This window comes from Gobio gobio (assembly GCF_949357685.1).
Source record: "Gobio gobio genome assembly, chromosome: 24".
NCBI lineage: Eukaryota > Metazoa > Chordata > Actinopteri > Cypriniformes > Gobionidae > Gobio > Gobio gobio.
In genome coordinates, this window is record NC_137120.1 from 40,892,346 (window position 1) to 40,914,733 (window position 22,388).

At 36.0% G+C, this 22,388-nt stretch overlaps 1 protein-coding gene across 2 annotated transcripts in view; it reads left to right on the forward strand.

Annotated features, from left to right (window-relative positions):
- The window catches only part of insrb (insulin receptor b), a 183,961-nt gene that overhangs the window by 98,764 nt on the left and 62,809 nt on the right, over positions 1 to 22,388 (forward strand). For both annotated transcript variants that reach the window (XR_013815874.1, XM_079808049.1), the window contains exons 3-9: positions 3,911 to 4,232; positions 13,115 to 13,254; positions 15,028 to 15,172; positions 16,783 to 16,997; positions 17,099 to 17,225; positions 17,438 to 17,685; positions 19,794 to 19,961. Coding sequence is in view for 1 of the 2 variants with exons in the window: in XM_079808049.1 (XP_079664175.1) it covers positions 3,911 to 4,232; positions 13,115 to 13,254; positions 15,028 to 15,172; positions 16,783 to 16,997; positions 17,099 to 17,225; positions 17,438 to 17,685; positions 19,794 to 19,961 (1,365 nt within the window). In the remaining variant the exon portion in view is untranslated. The remainder of the gene's footprint in view (positions 1 to 3,910; positions 4,233 to 13,114; positions 13,255 to 15,027; positions 15,173 to 16,782; positions 16,998 to 17,098; positions 17,226 to 17,437; positions 17,686 to 19,793; positions 19,962 to 22,388) is intronic.

The following is a 22,388-nucleotide window of genomic DNA, read 5'->3' on the forward strand; positions in this document are numbered from 1 at the left end:
AAATGACCTTTTTTGATATTTCTCCTGTTTAAAACTCGACTCTTCTGTCGTTCCATCGTGTGCTAAGACTGACGGAAAATGAGAAGTTGTGATTTTCTAGGCCGATATGGCAGGAACTATACTCTCATTCCTGCGTAATAATCAAGAGCTGTGAGCCGCCCCATGAGTGCAGCGGCGCAATGATATTACACAGCGCAGATTTATTGGATGGGAGGGGCTCTACATCTGTAAACAGGATGACCAATCAATTCTTTGGATTTAAGAATCGATATCGGTTCATAAAAATGAGAATCAATATATTTTTTACCCAGCTCTAGTGACAACACTAATTGTCCATTAAGTGGACTTTTATTTTGACAGTGACTGGGCTTTTGTTTTGGCAACGCTTTAAGGCATTTTACTCGGCGTCCATCTTTGAAACGCCTCTTGGGCAGCTATTTCCATAGATATAGATAATAAAGGCTAGATGTCTCGTCCGCTGCTGGCCAATGGAGGTCGACGTCAACACCTGGCGGCCATCTTGTCACACTCAGCTCGCTCACTCATTGTGTTTTAGTGGTGCGTGCACTTTTTAAATAACCATAAATTGCTCAATTTTCTACCGATTTTCAAACGGTTTGTTATAAACGTCAGAGATGTAGTTATGACACTGCATACTTATGAATATGTCATTTTCATGACAGATTTATCTAAACATAGCATTAAATAATCAAGACATCCCTAACAGGTTAAGTAGAATTAATAGACAGTGAGGTAAATAAGTATTTGAACACCTGCTATTTTGCAAGTTCTCCCACTTCGAAATCATGGAGGGTCTGAAATTGTCATCGTAGGGTCATGTCCACTGAGAGAGACATAATCTAAAAAAAAAAAACAGTGCAGTCCCTGTCCCATGTGCAGAAAAAAACCCCCACAGCATGATGCTGCCACCCCCATGCTTCACAGTAGGGATGGTGTTCTTGGGATGGTACTCATCATTCTTCTTCCTCCAAACACGCTTAGTGGAATTATGAGCAAAAAGTTCTATTTTGGTCTCATCTGACCACATGACTTTCTCCCATGACTCCTCTGGATCCTCCAAATGGTCATTGGCAAACTTAAGCCGGGCTGGACATGAGCTGGTTTAAGCAGGGGAACCTTCCGTGCCATGCATGATTTCATTAGTGTATTACCAACAGTAACCTTGGAAACGGTGGTCCAGCTCTTTTCAGGTCATTGAGCAGCTCCTCCTGTAGTTCTGGGCTGATTTCTCTCCTTTCTTAGGATCATTGAGACCCCACGAGGTGAGATCTTGCATGGAGCTCCAGTCTGAGGGAGATTGACAGTCATGTTTAGCTTCTTCTATTTTCTAATGATTGCTCCAACAGTGGACCTTTTTTCACCAAACAGCTTGGCAATTTCCCCGTAGCTCTTTCCAGCCTTGTGGAGGTGTACAATTGTGTCTCTAGTGTGTTTGAACAGCTCTTTGGTCTTGGCCATGTTAGTAGTTGGATTCTTACTGATTGTATGGGGTGGACAGGTGTCTTTATGCAGATAACCACCTCAAACAGGTGCATCTAATTTAGGATAATAAATGGAGTGGAGGTGGACATTTTAAAGGCAGACTAACAGGTCTTTGAGGGTCAGAATTCTAGCTGATAGACAGGTGTTCAAATACTTATTTGCAGCTGTATCATACAAATAAATAGTTAAAAAATCATACATTGTGATTTCTGGATTTTTTTTTTTAGATTATGTCTCACAGTGGACATGACCCTACGATGACAATTTCAGACCCTCCATGATTTCTAAGTGGGAGAACTTGTTTTTTTTAAAGCCTAATAAATATTGAGATTGGCGTCTTTCAGTTATACTGTAATGTAACGTCATTAATGTTTCATAGAGACATCAGTGATGCTGGCCTTCATTCATAAAAACATGCCAATACAACACATATTTAAAATATACTGTCAATAAATTGTTTCTACATTAATTTGGAGAGTAACGGAAATTATTACAATATCACAACATTAAAAACGTATTAATCGTGATTAATTACAGAAAAAATGCGATTTAATTAGTTAATTTTGTTTTAATGGATTCCCCGCACTACCTAAAACGCGATCATCCGCTGCAGTTTTCAGCTGTTTATTCAAGAGCTTTAGTTTGTTAACAGACTGAGAGTTTATTGTTTTTGATTGTTTTGTTCATTTATTGTGGATATTTGAAATTTTTCCGTTTTCAGTGTTAAATAGTCTTTAGAAATAAAAGTGTATTGATCTTTGAAAAGGTGTACCTGCATTATTATGCCATTATCATTATTTTGGATGAAAATGGTCTCAGAACGACAATATTATCGTTTATCGCAATTAATGTTAGACCGATATATCGGCCGATATTTGTGATTTTTACGTGTATCGGCCGATATAAGGCTGCTGGGTTCGCCGATATTTGTGATTTTTAAGTGTATCGGCCGATATAAGGCTGCTGCGTTCGCCGATATTTGTGATTTTTACGTGTAACGGCCGATATAAGGCTGCTGTGTTCGGCGATATTTGTGATTTTTACGTGTAACGGCTGATATAAGGCTGCTGTGTTCGGCGATATTTGTGATTTTTACGTGTATCGGCCGATATAAGGCTGCTGCGTTCGCCGATATTTGTGATTTTTACGTGTATGGGCCGATATAAGGCTGCTGCGTTCGCCGATATTTGTGATTTTTACGTGTATCGGCCGATATAAGGCTGCTGCGTTCGCCGATATTTGTGATTTTTACGTGTATCGGCCGATATAAGGCTGCTGCGTTCGCCGATATTTGTGATTTTTACGTGTATGGGCCGATATAAGGCTGCTGCGTTCGCCGATATTTGTGATTTTTACGTGTATGGGCCGATATAAGGCTGCTGCGTTCGCCGATATTTGTGATTTTTACGTGTATGGGCTGATATAAGGCTGCTGCGTTCGCCGATATTTGTGATTTTTACGTGTATGGGCCGATATAAGGCTGCTGCGTTCGCCGATATTTGTGATTTTTACGTGTATCGGCCGATATAAGGCTGCTGTGTTTGCCGATATTTTTTCCCCTGCATTATTTCCAGACAGGCGTCCACAGGGCAGCTCTCACCGTCTTCAAACTCTCTTGCTCTCCCTCGCGCATATTAATCAAAATCAATTGAGAATTGACGATGGTAAAAGGTGGAAAGACTGAAGTTTCACGTGGAGCATTGGGAGATTTTTTCCTGAATTACCGCTGGTGTTGCTCTACAAGAGATTAAGTGAAGTGCACCTACACTCTAAACAATGCTGGGTTAAAAATAACCCAAGTTGGGTTGAAAATGGACTAACCCAGCAATTGGGTTGTTTTAACCCAGCGATTGGGTTGTTTTAAGCAAACATTTAACCCAACCGCTGGGTCAAAACAACCCGATTGCTGGGTTAGTCCATATTCAACCCAACTCGGGTTATTTTTAACCCAGCATTTTTTAGAGTGTAACCATTAAATGACTAGATTGTAAATAGTTTTAAATGAAGTATAGTACAGTCAGTGTGCACTTTATTATGCTGCTCGCTTGTTGATACTGTGTGCAATAGTGTCATTATTTTATTTATGCTTAAATATTTATTTTCACCACTGAACTCTTTTTTTTTTTCTTGTTCTACCTCACCTGTTTTTACTATTTGTTAAATATAGCTTTTTTTAGTTCAATAAATGTTCCTTTTTGTAAATTTTTAATTATCATGATCGTGTCATTTTTATGATGTAAATTGAGGGAGCAAAAGCAGTATCGGCTCAAGAAAATCGGTATCGGCACTAAAAAATCCATATCGGTCGATCCCTAATCGCAATAATTTCTTGGCTAATTTATCGTCCAGCAATTATCGTGACAGGCCTACTAATACGTTTGTTGTTTTCTCCTCTTTCCCGTCCCAGTTTGTCCTTCTGAGTGTGTGCACGGAGCCTGTACGGCCCATAAGGAGTGCTGCCACGCCCAGTGTTTGGGCGGCTGCTCTGTGCCAGGGAACGCCACCACGTGTGTAGCGTGTCGCCACTTCCTGTTCGGCGAGGCGTGTGTGGAGCAATGCCCGCTGGGATACTACACCTTCAGGAGCTGGCGCTGTGTGTCCCTAAAGTTCTGCCAGGACCTCCACCACCAGTGCAAGGGCAAGAGCGGAGACTGCCACCAGTACGTCATCCACAACGGGGCCTGCATCCCAGAATGCCCATCCGGATACACCACCATCAACTCCACCACGTACGTATATACAGCTTTAGTCTGATTTCACCACGATTTAGGGCCTTCTCAGAGCACAGGGATGAGATTTAGGGAATGTTCACAGCAAGAATCAGTGTAAGGTCACAGGTCACGTTTCACCATGAAATCACAAGGAAAAGAAATGATTAATGGAGAAAAAGAAAAATGCTTAAAGGAACGCCACTATATATTTCATGAATATATTGTATTGTGACGTTTTCATGACAGCTGAGCACATTTTCTCTCTAAATGTAATCAATAAGGTTTTGTAATATTTGTTATTCTAAAATGGTGATTCTTATTATAATACATACATTTCTCAATGTATAACAGTGAACAAATGATCATTTAAATGAATAACATTTTATTAAATATGAATAATAATGAATTATGAATGTATAACAGTAAACAAATGATCATTTAAATTAATACAATTTAATTAAATATGAATTATGATGAATTCTGAATGTATAACAGTGAACAAGTGATTATTTAAATGAATTAAATTAAATTAAATATGATTTATGATGAATTCTGAATGTATAACAGTGAACAAATGATTATTTAAATGAATAAAATAAAATAAAATATTAATTATGATGAATTCTGAATGTATAACAGTGAACAAATGATCATTTGAATTTATTAAATTAAATATGAATTAATGAATTATGATGAATTATGAATGTATAACAGTGAACAAATGATCATTTAAATGAATAAAATCAAAAATTAAATATTAATTATGATGAATTATGAATGTATAAAAGTAAACAAATGATCATTTAAATTAATAAAATAAAATTAAATATGATTTATGATTAATTCAGAATGTATAACAGAGAACAAATGATCATTTAAATTAATAAAAACAAAAATTAAATATTAATTATGATGAATTATGAATGTATAACAGTAAACAAATCATTTAAATTAATAAAATAAAATTAAATATGATTTATAATGAATTATGATTAATTATTAATGTATAACCGTGAACAAATGATAATTTAAATGAATAAAATTAAATATGATTTATGATAAATTCTGAATGTATAACAGTAAACAAATGATCATTTGAATTTATAAAATTAAATAAAATATGAATTTTGAATGTATAACAGTAAACAAATAATAATTTAAATGAATAAAGTCAACAATTAAATATGATTTATAATGAATTATATTATGATTAATTATAATGTTACATCATTTGAGTTAAGATACTAATTGATTAATTAAATTAGCATAAACGAGGAAAAAAACGCACTGTAATATTTGTGAAAATAATGTCAAAATATAAAATAATCTTAAAGAAAATGACTGACATTATTTTCACTCAATTCTTATTTAATGCACTTTTTTAACATTTGTATTACAGTAAAAATAAAAGTATTAAATAACTTGAAATGAAAAATGTAAATGATTGAATAATTAAAATTACATTAATTAAAAAAAATTAAACGAACACCTCCATAAATTAGGAAATTTCGCTCAATTGTCATGAAAATATTCTCACATTACTAAATAACGATGCAACTATTTTATTTTTAATATTTAATATTTTTAATCCGTGCTGAAATTTGACATGCACAGATTTGGTGCGATATATAAATGACTAAACGATGTGCTGCGGTTTCTGATCAGGGCTGTGATTGGTCAGTGGTTGAGCAGAAGTATCATAGCATGGTTTAGTCTAAATTGAAAGCGAGTGGAATTGCGTTGTTTATTTTGTTTTGTTTTTGCAGTGCGCTGATATGAGCAAATATCCAATCACTGCACACAGTTCTAGACACGCTTGCAATGCTGGTGTCAGAGAGTTATACTCACAGAACACTAGAGTTATTCACAATCACTAAAGTTCATTATTTGCATGCGTTTTAAAGCCTTGCCGGTTATTCGCGTGCTTATGCACCGTTTTAACGCCTGTCAAACACGTGATTACTGGACTAAGTCGTCGTCTTACTGCGCTAATACTGTCAAATACACACAAGGTTAACATAAACACAGTCGGTTATGTCTAAAGTGAAAGTAAAATGTGTGTGTGTATATTAGATGTGTGCAGGTCTTTAATTGACAGCGGCGCAGCCTATAGTGAACACGCCGTCCTTAAAGGGACAGTTCACCTCTAAAATCATGTCATTATTTACTCACTCTAATATTGTTCCAAACCTGTATTAATTTCTTCTGTTGAACACAGACAGCTGATGGTAGCTTTTGACATCCATATTATTTCCTACTATGGGGACTTTAATGTTAATAAAACTACAAAAGACAAAGAGAAAATCACTCTCTGCTCTTGACTGAAAAACTAATACAGTAGCTTTAATAAGAATCAGTGTATATTTAATAGTGAAGTCTGTGAAGTGTTTTATTTTTACATTTATTCATTAAATTTCATACTTAAATGCTGCTGTGCAGCTCTGAGCTGCCAGTGTAAACCTATATATATATTTATTTTATATTATACTATACACTAGGAATGTGTAAAAGGTTTTTTTAAGTTTAAGAAAGGTTTTTCAAGTCTTTTAAGTAAAATAAAAATTAGCTTTTTTTTTTCTCCTTAACCTCTTTCTGTTCCCGTCGCCTAAGAATAGAATAACAAAAAACGGGTTAAAAAAAAACGAGGTATATATATATAAAAATATCTTGTATGTTATACCTTTTCTGCCCTTCTGTCATTGTATTCATCGTTTTTTATTGTTAAAGCTACACTGTGTAACTTTTTTAGTTTATTCTTAGCTAAAAACACTTAGTTCTTTCAAAAATATATGTGCTCATTAATGTATATTTACTTCTTTCAAGTAATAAAGTATTCTGGTAAGTTTATAATATGCCATTGTAAACACATACGGGTGAGGGTTTGAATGCGGGTCGCCATGTTGATCCTCCATCTTGAAAGTACATTAGCCAAAGAGGGACATTCCCGTAAATTCAAGCTTCGCCTTTGGCGTTTTAACACTCGATGGCTCCGTGTCGAATGTGGACGAGGGCGAACTGGAAGCCATGTTAATATTGGACTAAATCGGCCACCGTAGGAGTTAAAACAAAATCGGAATTGAGAGAAACTAATATTCACTGGATGGTCATATACAAGTTCACCACTAGATGGGGGAAAATATCACACAGTGGAGCTTTAACAAACAAACCACACTTTTGAAGGATGAATAATGAGCCGAACCACAACAGTATAGCATCCTCTGAGCTCGAGTTCGGCTGGCCTGGGAATGTAGGGAAGCTTCCGCACGTCCAGCTTCATGTGTGGGAATTATTCACACACACACACACACACACACACACACACAGAGAGAATTAACACAATGGCAGCCTTTGTGTGCGTTCCCTGGGGTCCCGGGGCCTTTAAAGAGGTGGCCTTTGGGCTCCTTTGTCTCCTCCGTTTTCCAGGAATTTTGTTTTGAAGTGACGTCATTGGCTTGTTTTTCTCGAACGTTTCAGGTCCTGTTTCATAACGGCGAGCCCCGTCCTTCCCTGTTATTGTCCATTAGGAGAAGACAACACAACTTAAAGCGGCTCAAACTCTGTCTGTGGGTGTTTTGGGGTTTATAAATAAACTATAAATGCTGAAGTGTTTCTTGTAGTAGCAGTTTGGAAAGATGGTTAGGAGTCTCTAAATTAATCCACAATACTCTTGAATAGGGGATGCCCAAAACGTTCATTTACCCGACCGACAACCGCCACTCATTATCCGATTATTAACCGTTAACTGATCAGATTATAATATTGAATTGGCATTAAATAAATATTAGGGCTGTCAAAAGATGAATCGCGATTAATCGCATCCAAAATAAAAGTTTGTGTTTGCATAATATATGTGTGTGTACTCTGTTAATTATTATTTATATATAAATACACACACAAGTATGTATATATTTAAGAAAAAAATATTATTTTTATATATAAAACATTTATATTTATATATATATATTATAGATTATATAAATGTATATTCATGCAAATATTTCTTAAATATATACATGCTTGTGTGTGTATTAGGGATGCCACAATTCTCAATATAATATTGAACCGTTCGGTACGGCATTCACGGTTCAATACGCGCTTGTGAATTGCGTTTTTTTCGGTTTCACATTTAATTAATTATTTTTCTACAAATTCTATCATTTTCCTCCATCCCAATACTGAACAACACGACATACATTCACATCACAGGTCAGTGGTAGAGTTACACTCACAGAACACTAGAGTAATTCACAATCACCAAAGTTCATTATTTGCATGCGTTTTAAAGCCTTGCCGGCTCATTCGCGTGCGCGGTTTAACATGCGCTTTTCCGAGCGCGCGCACTAAACGCCTGTCAAACACGGGATTACTGGACTAAGTAGTCGTCTTACTGCGCTAATACTGTCAAATACACACAAGGTTAACATAAACACAGTCGGTTATGTCTAAAGTGAAAGTAAAATCGTGTGTGTGTGTATATTAGATGTGTGCAGGTCTTTAATTGACAGCGGCGCAGCCTATAGTGAACACGCCGTCCTTAAAGGGACAGTTCACCTCTAAAATCATGTCATTATTTACTCACTCTAATATTGTTCCAAACCTGTATTCATTTCTCATTTTTGAGTGAACCATCCATTTAATGTTAATACAACAACAAAAGACAAAGAGAAAATCACTCACTGCTCTTGACTGAAGAACTAATACAGCAGCTTTAATAAGAATCAGTGTATATTTTATAGTGAAGTCTGTGAAGTGTTTTATTTTTACATTTATTCATTCAATTTCATACTTAAATGCTGCTGTACAGCTCTGAGCTGCCAGAGTAAATCTTTATATATATATATATTAGTGCTGTCAAACGATTAAAATATTTAATCGCGATTAATCGCATTAATGTCATAGTTAACTCACAATTAATCGCACATTTTTATTTATTCTAAATGTCCCTTGATTTCTTTTTGTCCCATTATTTTTTCTTATTTTAATGCTCTTCTCAACATAGAAAAGTGGATCGGCTTGCTTTGTTCAAATGTTTGTTTTATTGAAAACAACATTGGCATACTTTAGTGTTCGATTTCACACCAACATTCTCACTTGGAGCAAATAATCGCTCACACAATGTAACACTGCCCATCAATAAAAGGGTGAAACAAATACTTTGTTGCACAAACAGCCCCTTCAACAGCCCTTTCTAAGGGATCAAAACAGGGTGATACAAAATAAAATTACAAAGTGCACATGCAAGGTAAACTAGGACTCCGCCTATAGTGCAGTTAAACCAGGGGTCGCCAACTAGCGGACTCCGGTCCGAATCCGGACCGCGAAGCCTTTTGACATAATGAAACAGTTAACGTTGCAATGCTCACTGTTACTACGTTCAGACCCAGACGCGCGGTCAAGCATGCAGTGAAGAAGAGACTGATGGTGCGTTCACACCGGACGCGAATGACGCGACATGCACGCCGCTTAATCCGCGCCGCAGAATGTCTATTTGCGTCTTTGCATTGACTTAAATCACTCGCGCAAAACGCTTCATTCGCGCCTGGTGTGAATGCACCATCAGAGCAGAAAGCAGCGCTCAAGACAAGCACTTTTAGTTGAAGACCCCTGAGTTAAACCATGGCTTAATACGTTTCTCATTTCGGCGTCTCACGCTTGCCATCCACGTCTACTGTTTTAATGGCCCAAACGAGTGCGGGCAGCCGCAGCGTGCCTGATGTTTTGTTTCCGGTCTAGCTACATCCGGAGTGGTGTTGTAGTTTTTCTAACGTTACTAGTTGTTGCAACAGCATGTGAAAAAACTACAAAGTTTGTTAGACCAAAAAGAACGTTAATCTCGCGATAAAAAAATTGACGCCGTTAAAATAGGTTTGCGTTAACGTCGTTAATAACGCGTTTAACTGACAGCACTAATATATATTTTATATTATACAATACACTAGGAATGTGTACAAGGGTTTTTTTAAGTAAAGTTTTAAGTTTAAGGAAGGTTTTTCAATTCTTTTAAGTAAAATAAAGAAAGAGTATTGCAATAAATAGTCTTTTTTCTCTTTAACCTCTTGCTGTTCCCGTCGCTTAAGAATAGAATAGCAAAAAATGTATGTGACAAGCCATCAGAACCGAACCGAAAACCGTGGACTGACTGTATTGCTGCATCCCTAGTGTGTATTTATATATAAATAATAATTAACAGAGTACACACACATATATTATGTAAACACAAACTTTTATTTTGGATGCGATTAATCGCGATTAATCTTTTGACAGCCCTAATAAATATACAATTGAAGAGTGTGTGTGAGCCGTTAAAAAGACACTTTTGGTTTATTTTACTGTGCAAACCGCAGCACAGATCAACATCAGAACCTGGACATCATCACATGTTCACACACCTGCAGCGTTTCTGACAACAGAGAAAAACTCAATCAAATATTTAAAAAAAGCATAAAATAAATAGGCCTACACTAAATATTTTTCGCTTGAATAGTTAAAGCTCCACTGTGTGATATTTTCCCCCATCTAGTGGTGAACTTGTATATGACCATCCAGTGAATATTAGTTTCTGTTCCTCTCAATTCCGATTTCGTTTTAACTCCTACGGTGGCTGATTTAGTCCAAGATTAACATGGCTTCCAGTTCGACCTCGTCCACATTCGTCACGGAGCCATCGAGTGTTAAAACGCCAAAGGCCAAGCTTGAATTTACGGGTATGTCCCTCTTTGGCTAATGTACTTTCAAGATGGAGGAGCAACATGGCGACCCGCATTCGAACCCTCACCCGTATGTGTTTACAATGACATATTATAAACTTACGAGAATACTTTATTACTTGAAAGAAGTAAATATACATTCATGAGCACATATATTTTTGAAAGAACTAAGTGTTTTTAGCTAAGAATAAACTAAAAAAGTTACACAGTGTTTAACAAATTAAGATGACAAAACGAAAACACTGAATCCGTTTGAAGCTTTTAAAGAATCGGCTCAGAGTCAGATTGAATCAGATTACACTAGTCACTTTATGTTCATGAGTCAATTTAAAGAATCGGCTCAGAGTCAGATTGAATCAGATTACACCAGTCACTGTATGTTCATGAGTCACTTTAAAGAATCGGCTCAGAGTCAGATTGAATCAGATTACACTAGTCACTGTATGTTTATGAGTCAATTTAAAGAATCAGCTCAGAGTCAGATTGAATCAGATTACACTAGTCACTGTATGTTTATGAGTCACTTTAAAGAATCAGCTCAGAGTCAGATTGAATCAGATTACACTAGTCACTGTATGTTCATGAGTCACTTTAAAGAATCGGCTCAGAGTCAGATTGAATCAGATTACACCAGTCACTGTATGTTCATGAGTCACTTTAAAGAATCGGCTCAGAGTCAGATTGAATCAGATTACACTAGTCACTGTATGTTTATGAGTCAATTTAAAGAATCAGCTCAGAGTCAGATTGAATCAGATTACACTAGTCACTGTATGTTTATGAGTCAATTTAAAGAATCAGCTCAGAGTCAGATTGAATCAGATTACACTAGTCACTGTATGTTCATGAGTCACTTTAAAGAATCGGCTCAGAGTCAGATTGAATCAGATTACACTAGTCACTGTATGTTCATGAGTCACTTTAAAGAATCAGCTCAGAGTCAGATTGAATCAGATTACACTAGTCACTGTATGTTCATGAGTCACTTTAAAGAATCGGCTCAGAGTCAGATTGAATCAGATTACACTAGTCACTGTATGTTCATGAGTCACTTTAAAGAATCAGCTCAGAGTCAGATTGAATCAGATTACACTAGTCACTGTAGGCGTTTCTCAATGTCAAGGAAGGATCCTTGGAAGCCAGAATTCCGAGGATGCTACGTCATCGACGTCCGTCGAAGGGCTGTTCCAATGTCGAGGATCCTCGGAATTTCAACCAAGGTCTGAGTCCTTCGTTCGAAAGATATGCCATATACAGGAAAGGATGCATACGAGTAGACTTCGCGCACTTAGCGTTCTCAAATCACCCACAATCCTATGCGCGCAGCTTTGCTATCTTGTTCAAAAATACAAAATATCGGACGTTGGCGGAGTGTTAACGGGGCAATATGCTTTCAAGTGTAAGTATTTACGTTACCAAACATTAGTTATAACCGTAGTAAATGTAAGTAAAGTTTAACTTTTAAAATGCCAGTACAAATTACAACCGTTATACAAATGACGTTATTGATGGCTAACGGACCTTTTCACTGACGTAATGAGGCTGACGTGCACTTGCAAGCCTGTTCCATTTACCTGTTCTCCGAATGCTAAAGAGAAGCCTCGCCTCGCCTCTGAAGGAAGTGACTTGGAAGGACCAGTCCTGCAGAGGAAGGATCCTTGACATTGAGAAACACCTTGTATGTTCATGAGTCACTTTAAAGAATCGGCTCAGAGTCAGATTGAATCAGAATCGTCTCAGAGTCAGATTAAATCAGAATCGGCTCAGAGTCAGATTGAATCAGAATCGTCTCAGAGTCAGATTAAATCAGAATCGGCTCAGAGTCAGATTAAATCAGAATCGGCTCAGAGTCAGATTGAATCAGAATCGTCTCAGAGTCAGATTGAATCAGATTACACTAATCACTGTATGTTTATGAGTCACTTTAAAGAATCAGCTCAGAGTCAGATTGAATCAGAATCGGCTCAGAGTCAGATTGAATCAGAATCGTCTCAGAGTCAGATTGAATCAGATTACACTAATCACTGTATGTTTATGAGTCACTTTAAAGAATCGACTCAGTCAGATTGAATCAGATTACTCTAGTCACTGTATAAAGAATCGTCCGTCATGTCCGGCGTGTCTGAAAGCCTTTGCTCTCGTGGTTTGTTCTTCTCTCAGTGTGTTTATTAATATCATAACTCATGTTTTCAGGCTGAACTGTACGCCGTGTGCGGGCCGGTGTCCTAAACTGTGTACGGGGGTGAAGACGGTGGACTCTGTGACCGCGGCTCAGGCTCTCCGCGGCTGCACGGTGCTCAACGGCAGCCTGACCATCAAGATCAGCGGAGGCAGTGAGGACCGGCTCATTAGCATATTCATATTCATATTCATATTCACTTACATTCATCCTGCCTGTTATCTACATCTTTATTACTAGTAGAAATATTTCACTAAGATGTGTTTTATTTATGCAAACACCATAAAATGCATTTACTGTACAACTTATTTGAACTCCAAAATATACTTTGAAATTTTCCTGTTAGTTTTAGTTATTCATTAATTAATTATATAATTGTAATTAATAAATAACATATTTTTAAAAAATAAAAAACATACACATTTATAAAAATGAAATGGCAAATTATTATTTGTAAAACAAATAATAATACATTCAAGGCATATTTAAAAATAAACAATATATTTTAATAATGAATTAATATAAGTATAAATTAGACAGCTGAAAATAAAATTAATTGGATGTAAAAACTATAATCCAAATATTTATGAAAGAAAAATATATTATATATTTATAAATATAGATTTTATTGATAAAAACAAGGTTTTATTTACATACATGTTTTGTAATATGTTGTCCCCAAAAAACAAAATAAAAAGCAAAATTAATGCATATTATATTATAATAAAACAAATATATTATTTTAAATAATTAGACACCAAAATGGCTAAATATAGATAACAGATTAAATATTTATAAAATAATTGCAATTTTATGTATGTATTAAAAATTTAAATATATATATTTAGAAATACATGTCAATTATTAAATATGAACGTCATTATATAAAACTATTTTATTATTGGCTGAAAATAAAATTAATTGGATGTAAAAACTATAATCCAAATATTTATGAAAGAAAAATATATTATATATTTATAAATATAGATTTTATAGATAAAAACAAGGTTTTATTTACATACATGTTTTGTAATATTTCCAAAAATTCTTCGTAATATGTTTATTTTAACCATTTTTTATTCTTTAGCCAAATTTCTGACAGTTTCAGAAAACTAAGAATTGTAATGTTTTATTCATATAAAACCATAATAAATTCTTATTGGGGCAATTATTTGAACTCCCTTAAAATCAAAATAAAAAGCAAAATGAATGCATATTATAATAAAAACATACATTTTTATATATGTATTAAAAATTTATATTTAGAAATACATGTCAATTATTCAATTGAACGTCATTATATAAAACTAATTTAAATATCTGACTGTTATTATTGGCTGAAAATAAAATTAATTGGATGTAAAAACTATAATCCAAATATTTATAAAAGAAAAATATATTATATATTTATAAATGTAGATTTTATAGATAAAAACAAGGTTTTATTTGCATACATGTTTTGTAATATTTCCAAAAATTCTTTGTAATTATGTTTATTTTAACTATTTTTTTATTCTTTAGCCAAATTTCTGACAGTTTCAGAAAACTAAGAATTGTAATGTTTTATTCATATAAAACCATAATAAATTCTTATTGGGGCAATTATTTGAATAAAAAAATAAAAAGCAAAATGAATGCATATTATATTATAATAAAAAAATATATTATTTTAAATAATTAGACACCAAAATGGCTAAATATAGATAATAGATTAATTACTTATAAAATAATTGCAATTTTATTTATGTATTAAAAATGTATATTTAGAAACACATGTCAATTATTCAATTGAACGTCATTATACGAAACTATTTTTAAATATCTGACTGCTATTATTGACCAATTAGAGTCGAGTATTTTAGCATGCAGTATTTCTGGAGTGTGTGAAGTTACTGATGTGTCTGAAAACCCGTCTGGTGTTCCTCAGACAACATTGCGGCGGAGCTGGAGGCCAGTCTGGGTCAGCTGGAGGAGATCACGGGCTTCCTGAGCATCCGCAGGGCCTACGCTCTGGTTTCCCTCTCCTTCCTCCGCAAGCTGCGTGTTATCCGCGGAGAAGCGCTGGAGACCGGGTATGTGAGACGCCATTGCCGAGCTGTATCGGTGGGGTTACACCAGTAGGGTTGGGTACCGAAACCCGGTGCCAATATGGCAACTATTCAGTGTTTTCAACCACATCTCATGACAACTATTCTGTGTTTTCAACCACATCTCATGACAACTATTCAGTGTTTTCAACCACATCTCATGACAACTATTCAGTGTTTTCAACCACATCTCATGACAACTTTTCTGTGTTTTCAACCACATCTCATGACAACTATTCAGTGTTTTCAACCACATCTCATGACAACTATTCAGTGTTTTCAACCACATCTCATGACAACTATTCAGTGTTTTCAACCACATCTCATGACAACTATTCAGTGTTTTCAACCACATCTCATGACAACTATTCTGTGTTTTCAACCACATCTCATGACAACTATTCTGTGTTTTCAACCACATCAAGTTATTAGCATTTTTGTAAATTTCATAACATTTGACCACAAGGTGGCGGTGCCTCAACTTTTTGAATACCACCAAGGCATGGTGCCGAAGACACATACCAAGTTTTATAATGATACGCCAAAGCGCTAGTAAAACAAAGGCCTAGCAATTTTTATTATAATACTGTATTGTAGTCTATGGGAATTTCATGTTTTGTTCTATTATAGCGCCACCAAGAGGCACAATCCCACCATTATTTATGTGTCCTCAGAGTGTGTGTCGAGTTTGGTGAAAATATCTCATTTTATTTCCGAATTATAGACATTTATATCAATAACAACTAGGGCTGTCAAAAGATTAATCGCATCCAAAATAAAAGTTTGTGTTTACATAATATATGTGTGTGTACTCTGTTAATTATTATTTATATATAAATACACACACAAGCATGTATATATTTAAGAAAAAAATATTATTTTTATACATAAAACATTTATATATATTAGAGATTATATAAATGTATATACAGTATATACATGCAAATATTTCTTAAATATATACATGAATGTGTGTGCATTTATATATAAATAATAATTAACAGAGTACACACACATATATTATGTAAACACAAACTTTTATTTTGGATGCGATTGATCGCGATTAATCTTTTGACAGCCCTAGTTTGAATACGATAAAGCGTTGCATAGATATAGCCTTATGTGTATTTTCACAAGCACCACGTCAAATTAATTTGCGTGTTATTCGAAAACGGTTTGATGAATCAACTTAAATTCCGTAACTTTGTCGCCATTGTCTGAAGATGATCCGGTTCGATTTTTGTGCAAATCGGATAAACCGTCTAGGGGGAGGTAGAAAAAGTTGGATTTTTGGCGGGAAGATTACCACTACAGAAAATTGAATCACAGAGTTCATTCGAATCGGCTTGAGCCACATAATCAGAGGGGACGTGTTTTTTTTCTCTAGCCCTTATGGTTCAAAAGTTATTTGCATAAACGTGTGTGCGACTTTGGACAGTAGGTGGCGCTAGAGAGATTGAGTTAGAGACTCCAAATTTGCTATGAGTGTGCTTTATGGGCTGCCATAGACTCCCATGGCAGAATAATAATAATAATAATAAATCTAGCGATTCCAATAGGTGCCTCGGTAATTAAACGCTCTGTACCGTTTCCAGGAACTGCTCGTTCTACGCCATGGACAACCAGAACTTGCGGCAGCTGTGGGACTGGTCCAAACACAACCTCACCATCCTCAACGGCAGGATGTTCTTCCTCCACAACACCAAACTCTGCAGGTCTGAGATCCTCCGGATGGAAGAGGTGACCGGGACCAAGGACAGGATCCCGAAAAACGACATCAACGTCCCTGCTTATGGAGACCAGGCCTTCTGTAAGACCCTCGGGCTCTTAGTGTCACTGGAGCTTCATGACCAACCAGAGCTGACTCTCTCTCTCTCTCTCTCTCTCTCTCTCTCTCTCTCTCTCTCTCAGGTGAAAACCAGGTTCTTAAGTTTACTCTGATCCGCACGACCTCCGACAAGATCCTCATCCGCTGGGAGCCGTTCTGGCCCCCAGACTTCAGGGACCTGCTGGGGTTCATGGTCTTCTATAAGGAAGCGTGAGTTGACCATAAACTGACCCTTTATCACATACTATATCTTATGATTCATTGGGTTGGGTTTTGATTTTCCGTTCCAGTTTGGTTTTGAATTGTTACTTTTACTAATTTGTATATTATTATATTTAATAGTAATGAGTTCATTAATGATGTGCTACGTCTATAAACGGCATCATCTAGGAAAGCCTGAAAACGCTCTGGTTTCCCTTCAGTCCTTTCAGGAATGTGACGGAGTATGACGGACAGGACGCCTGCGGCTCCAACAGTTGGGCGATAGCCGATGTGGAGCCGCCGAAACGCGTTACCGAGGGCAACCAGATGGAGCCGGGTTATCTGATCATGCCTCTGAAGCCCTGGACCCAGTACGCCGTCATGGTCAAAACCCAACTCGCCGCCTCTGATGACCATCAGGTCCGCGGGGCCAAAAGCGAGATCATCTACGTCCGCACCAACGCCACTCGTAAGTTCAGCTCCTGGAGGAGTGTGTTCTCCGTCAGGGTTCCCACTCGTCCTGGAAAACCTGGAAAATTGATGACTAATTTTCCAGTCCTGGAAAACACATGGAAAATTAGAGAAAATGTCCTGGAAAATCTTGTTCTTCTTTTTAAAAGAGTATAACGAGTTTATCGCTGGCCCAAACAATTAGCGCTAGTTGCAGAAAGCACATGTTCAGGAACGCTGAGTTTGATACGTGCGAGTTAGGGATGCAACAATACAGTTAGTCCACGGTTCAATACACACCTCGGTTTTTAACCACGGTTTTCAGTTCGGTTCGGTTCTGATGGCTTGTCACATCAGTTTTTTACTATTCTATTCTTAGGAACAGCAAGAGGTTAAGGAGAAAAAAGACTATTTTTTATTGCAATACTCTTTCTTTATTTTACTTAAAAGAATTGAAAACACTTACTTAAACTTAAAACTTTACTTAAAAAAAACCTTGTACACATTCCTAGTGTATTGTATAATATAAAATAAATATATAAAGATTTACTCTGGCAGCTCAGAGCTGTACAGCAGCATTAAAGTATGAAATTGAATGAGTGAATGTAAAAATAAAACACTTCACAGACTTCACTATTAAATATACACTGATTCTTATTAAAGCTACTGTATTAGTTCTTCAGTCAAGAGCAGTGAGTGATTTTCTCTTTGTCTTTTGTTGTTGTATTAACATTAAATGAATAGTTCACTCAAAAATTAAAATTCTGTCATCGAGAAATAAATACAGGTTTGGAACAACATTAGAGTGAGTAAATAATGACATCATTTTAGAGGTGAACTGTCCCTTTAAGGACGGCGTGTTCACTATAGGCTGCGCCGCTGTCAATGAAAGACCTGCACGCATCTAATATACACACACACACGATTTTACTTTCACTTTAGACATAACCGACTGTGTTTATGTTAACCTTGTGTGTATTTGACAGTATTAGCGCAGTAAGACGACGACTTAGTCCAGTAATCACGTGTTTGACAGGCGTTTAGTGCGCGCGCTCGGAGAAGCACATGTTAAAACCACACGAATGAAGGCTTTAAAACGCATGCAGATAATGAACTTTGGTGATTGTGAATAACTCTAGTGTTCTGTGAGTGTAACTCTACCACTGACCTGTGATGTGAATGTATGTCGCGTTGTTCAGTATTGGGATGGAGGCAAATGATAGAATTTGTAGAAAAATAATTAATTAAATGTGAAACCGAAAAAAACGCAATTCACAAGCGCGTATTGAACCGTGAATGCCGTATCGAACGGTTCAATATTATATTGAGAATTGTGGCATCCCTAGTGCGAGTAGTATTTTGAATAATGATGTTTAGTCTTGTGTTGCCACTTGCAGCCGTTAGCTAATGCTAATGCTATAACTGCTCAGTGAATGTTAACTCATAAGCTGCTCCCTAATCACATCATTTTGATATAAAGTCACATTTGTGTGTTATAAAGTCAGAATTGCAAGATATAAACTCGCAAGTCTTTTCTTCACAATTGACTTTTTTTGCGCAGTTGCGAGTTTATATCTTGCAATTCTGACTTCTTTTCTCAGAATTGTGAGATCTAAACTGCAATTGCAAGTTATAAAGTCCAATTCTGAGGGAAAAAGAATTGCGACAATTTTCGCGTTTACATCACAAATATGTAAACTCGCACGCATGTATATATTTAAGAAAAAAATATTATTTTTATATATAAAACATTTATATTTATATATATTATAGATTATATAAATGTATATACATGCAAATATTTCTTAAATATATACATGAATGTGTGTGTATTTATATATAAATAATAATTAACAGAGTACACACACATATATTATGCAAACACAAACTTTTATTTTGGATGCGATTAATCGCGATTAATCTTTTGACAGCCCTAATAATAATACAATAATGATGCTAAAGATGGTGATAAGTTGTGTTGACGGCAACAGTAATAACAGTAATAATAATAGATAACATTGATAATAATGACAATAATAGTATTATTGTCAGTAGTGGTACTCATACAAAAAAAAAAAATATATATATACATAAATATGAAGCTGCTCTGTTTCTAATGTGTGACAGGACCCTCAGTGCCACTGGACCCCATTTCCTGGTCGAACTCCTCGTCGCAGATCATCCTGAAGTGGAAGCCGCCCTCCGACCCCAACGGAAACATCACACACTACATTGTCTTCTGCCAGAAGCAGAATGAGGACATCACACACTACAAGTTCGACTACTGTCAGCAAGGTAGATCACCCGTGTGTGTGTGTGTGTGTGTGTGTGTGTGTGTGTGTGTGTGTGTGTGTGTGTGTGTGTGTGTGTGTGTGTGTGTGTGTGTGTGTGTGTGTGTGTGTGTGTGTGTGTGTGTGTGTGTGTGTGTGTGTGTGTGTGTGTGTGTGTGTGTGTGTGTGTGTGTGTGTGTGTGTGTGTGTGTGTGTGTGTGTGTGTGTGTGTGTGTGTGTGTGTGTGTTTGTTTGTGTGTGTGTGTGTCTCCACACGGCCATCAGTGGATCATGGTTAGGTTGACCACCATCAAAAAAAAAACAAATGTGGGACAATTACTAAGTTTGTGTGGGACATGTTACCGACACTAAAACAGGGCTCCCACTCGTCCTGGAAAACCTGGAAAATTAGAGAAAATGTCCTGGAAAATCTTGTTAAAATTCTTCTAAAAAAAGTTATTTCTTTAGCCGAGTATAAAGAGTTTATCGCTGGCCCAAACAATCAGCGCTAGTTGCAGAAAGCACATGTTCATGACGCTGAGTTTGATGTAGTATTCTGAATAATGACGTTTAGTCTTGCTAATAATAACTGCTCAAATGTATGCAGTGAATGTTAACTCGTAAGCTTCTCCCTAATCACATAATTTTGATATAAAGTCACATTTGTGTGTTATAAAGTCATAGTCAGAATTGCGTGATATAAACTCGCAAGTCTTTTCTTCACAATTGACTTTTTTGCGCAGTTGCGAGTTTATATCTTGCACTTCTGACTTCTTTTCTCAGAATTGTGAGATCTAAACTGCAATTGCAAGTTATAAAGTCCAATTCTGATGAAAAAAGAATTGCGACAATTTTCGCGTTTATATCACAAATATGTAAACTCGCAATTGCGAGAAAGTCAGAATAGCGAGATAAAAAGTCAGAATTACAAGATATAGTCAGAATTGCGTGATATAAACTCGCAATTCTGACCTTTTCTTCACAATTGACTTTTTTGCGCAGTTGCGAGTTTATATCTTGCACTTCTGACTTCTTTTCTCAGAATTGTGAGATCTAAACTGCAATTGCAAGTTATAAAGTCAAATTCTGAGGAAAAAAGAATTGCGACAATTTTCACGTTTATATCACAAATATGTAAACTCGCAATTGCGAGAAAGTCAGAATAGCGAGATAAAAAGTCACAATTACCTTTTCTTTTTCTGTGGTGTAAACAAGCTTCCATAGTCATAATGTATGATGAAGAGCTCATGTTGAAAAATGCTGGATTGTTTAGTAATGGCAATAAACTGGACGGCTTTCGAAAGCAGTATTTGGCGTGATCCTTGTCTTTTTATTCCCGCCGTAGTAACATTTAAAAATGTCCTGGAAAAGTACTGGAAAATGGCTGCTGAAAAAGAGTGGGAACCCTGTAAAACATAACCTGAAACTGTTACACAATGTCTATCTAACTTAATAAAAACATGTATTCTGCCTTTCAGATGATAAAAATACTTTTTTCTTTAGTCCCTTCCAGAAAACACCATTACATCAATGTAACATTTTACATCATTTAAATTCAACATCACTGAGCCCAAAGGCAGCAGCATCAGATCTGACCCAGTCCAATAATGAACAAATAAAATATAAAGCAACATGAAATTAGTTCATTGACAGTTTTATATATTATATTATATATTAAGATAACCAATTTACCGAATTATCCATTCATTTTCTAAATGGAACGAATCACCGCTCCACCTTTTGATTGACAGCCGTCAGAACCTACTAGTGACCGTGTTTACTCCTTTCTTTTCAACCATTGGACAGGATTTTAAAAACGGCTTTTGGATTTGTGAAAGGCGGGATGTTACGTCTGACGAAGCGCTGTTAAATATGTCTAGGTGAAAAACGATGCCGCAAAAAGAATAAATGAAATGCTTTCTTATAAAGGCAAAAGAACACATGCATGTTTTCTTAATATGATAATTAAAAACCAACAGACTGATGAAAATGCGGGACTTTTTCTCAATATGTGACATGCGGGACGGGTGGTCACCCTAATCATGGTCTGTATGTGGTCAGTCAAGTCAACTTTATTTAACATTGCAGATTGTTTCAAAGCAGCTTTACAGTGTTAAATAGGAAAATAATGCAGCATAATTTTATTCAGCCATTCTGGAGAAAACACTGATGTCATCAGTTCATTTCAGTTATCATACAGTGACAGTGTGGGCTTTAGATCAGTCACGTAGTTTATATGGTTAATTTAGTTTAATAATTAGTAGGGATGTCAATTTACACAAATTTCCATGATCGATCGTCGTTTAAATTAACGATCAATTAATCGATTAAGCGTTAGCCTTAAAGGGACAGTTCACCCAAAAATGTAAATTGTGTCATTGAGCCTCATGTGGTTGGACACCCGTCAGACCTCCGTTCATCTTCAGACACAAATGAAGATATTTTAGTGTAA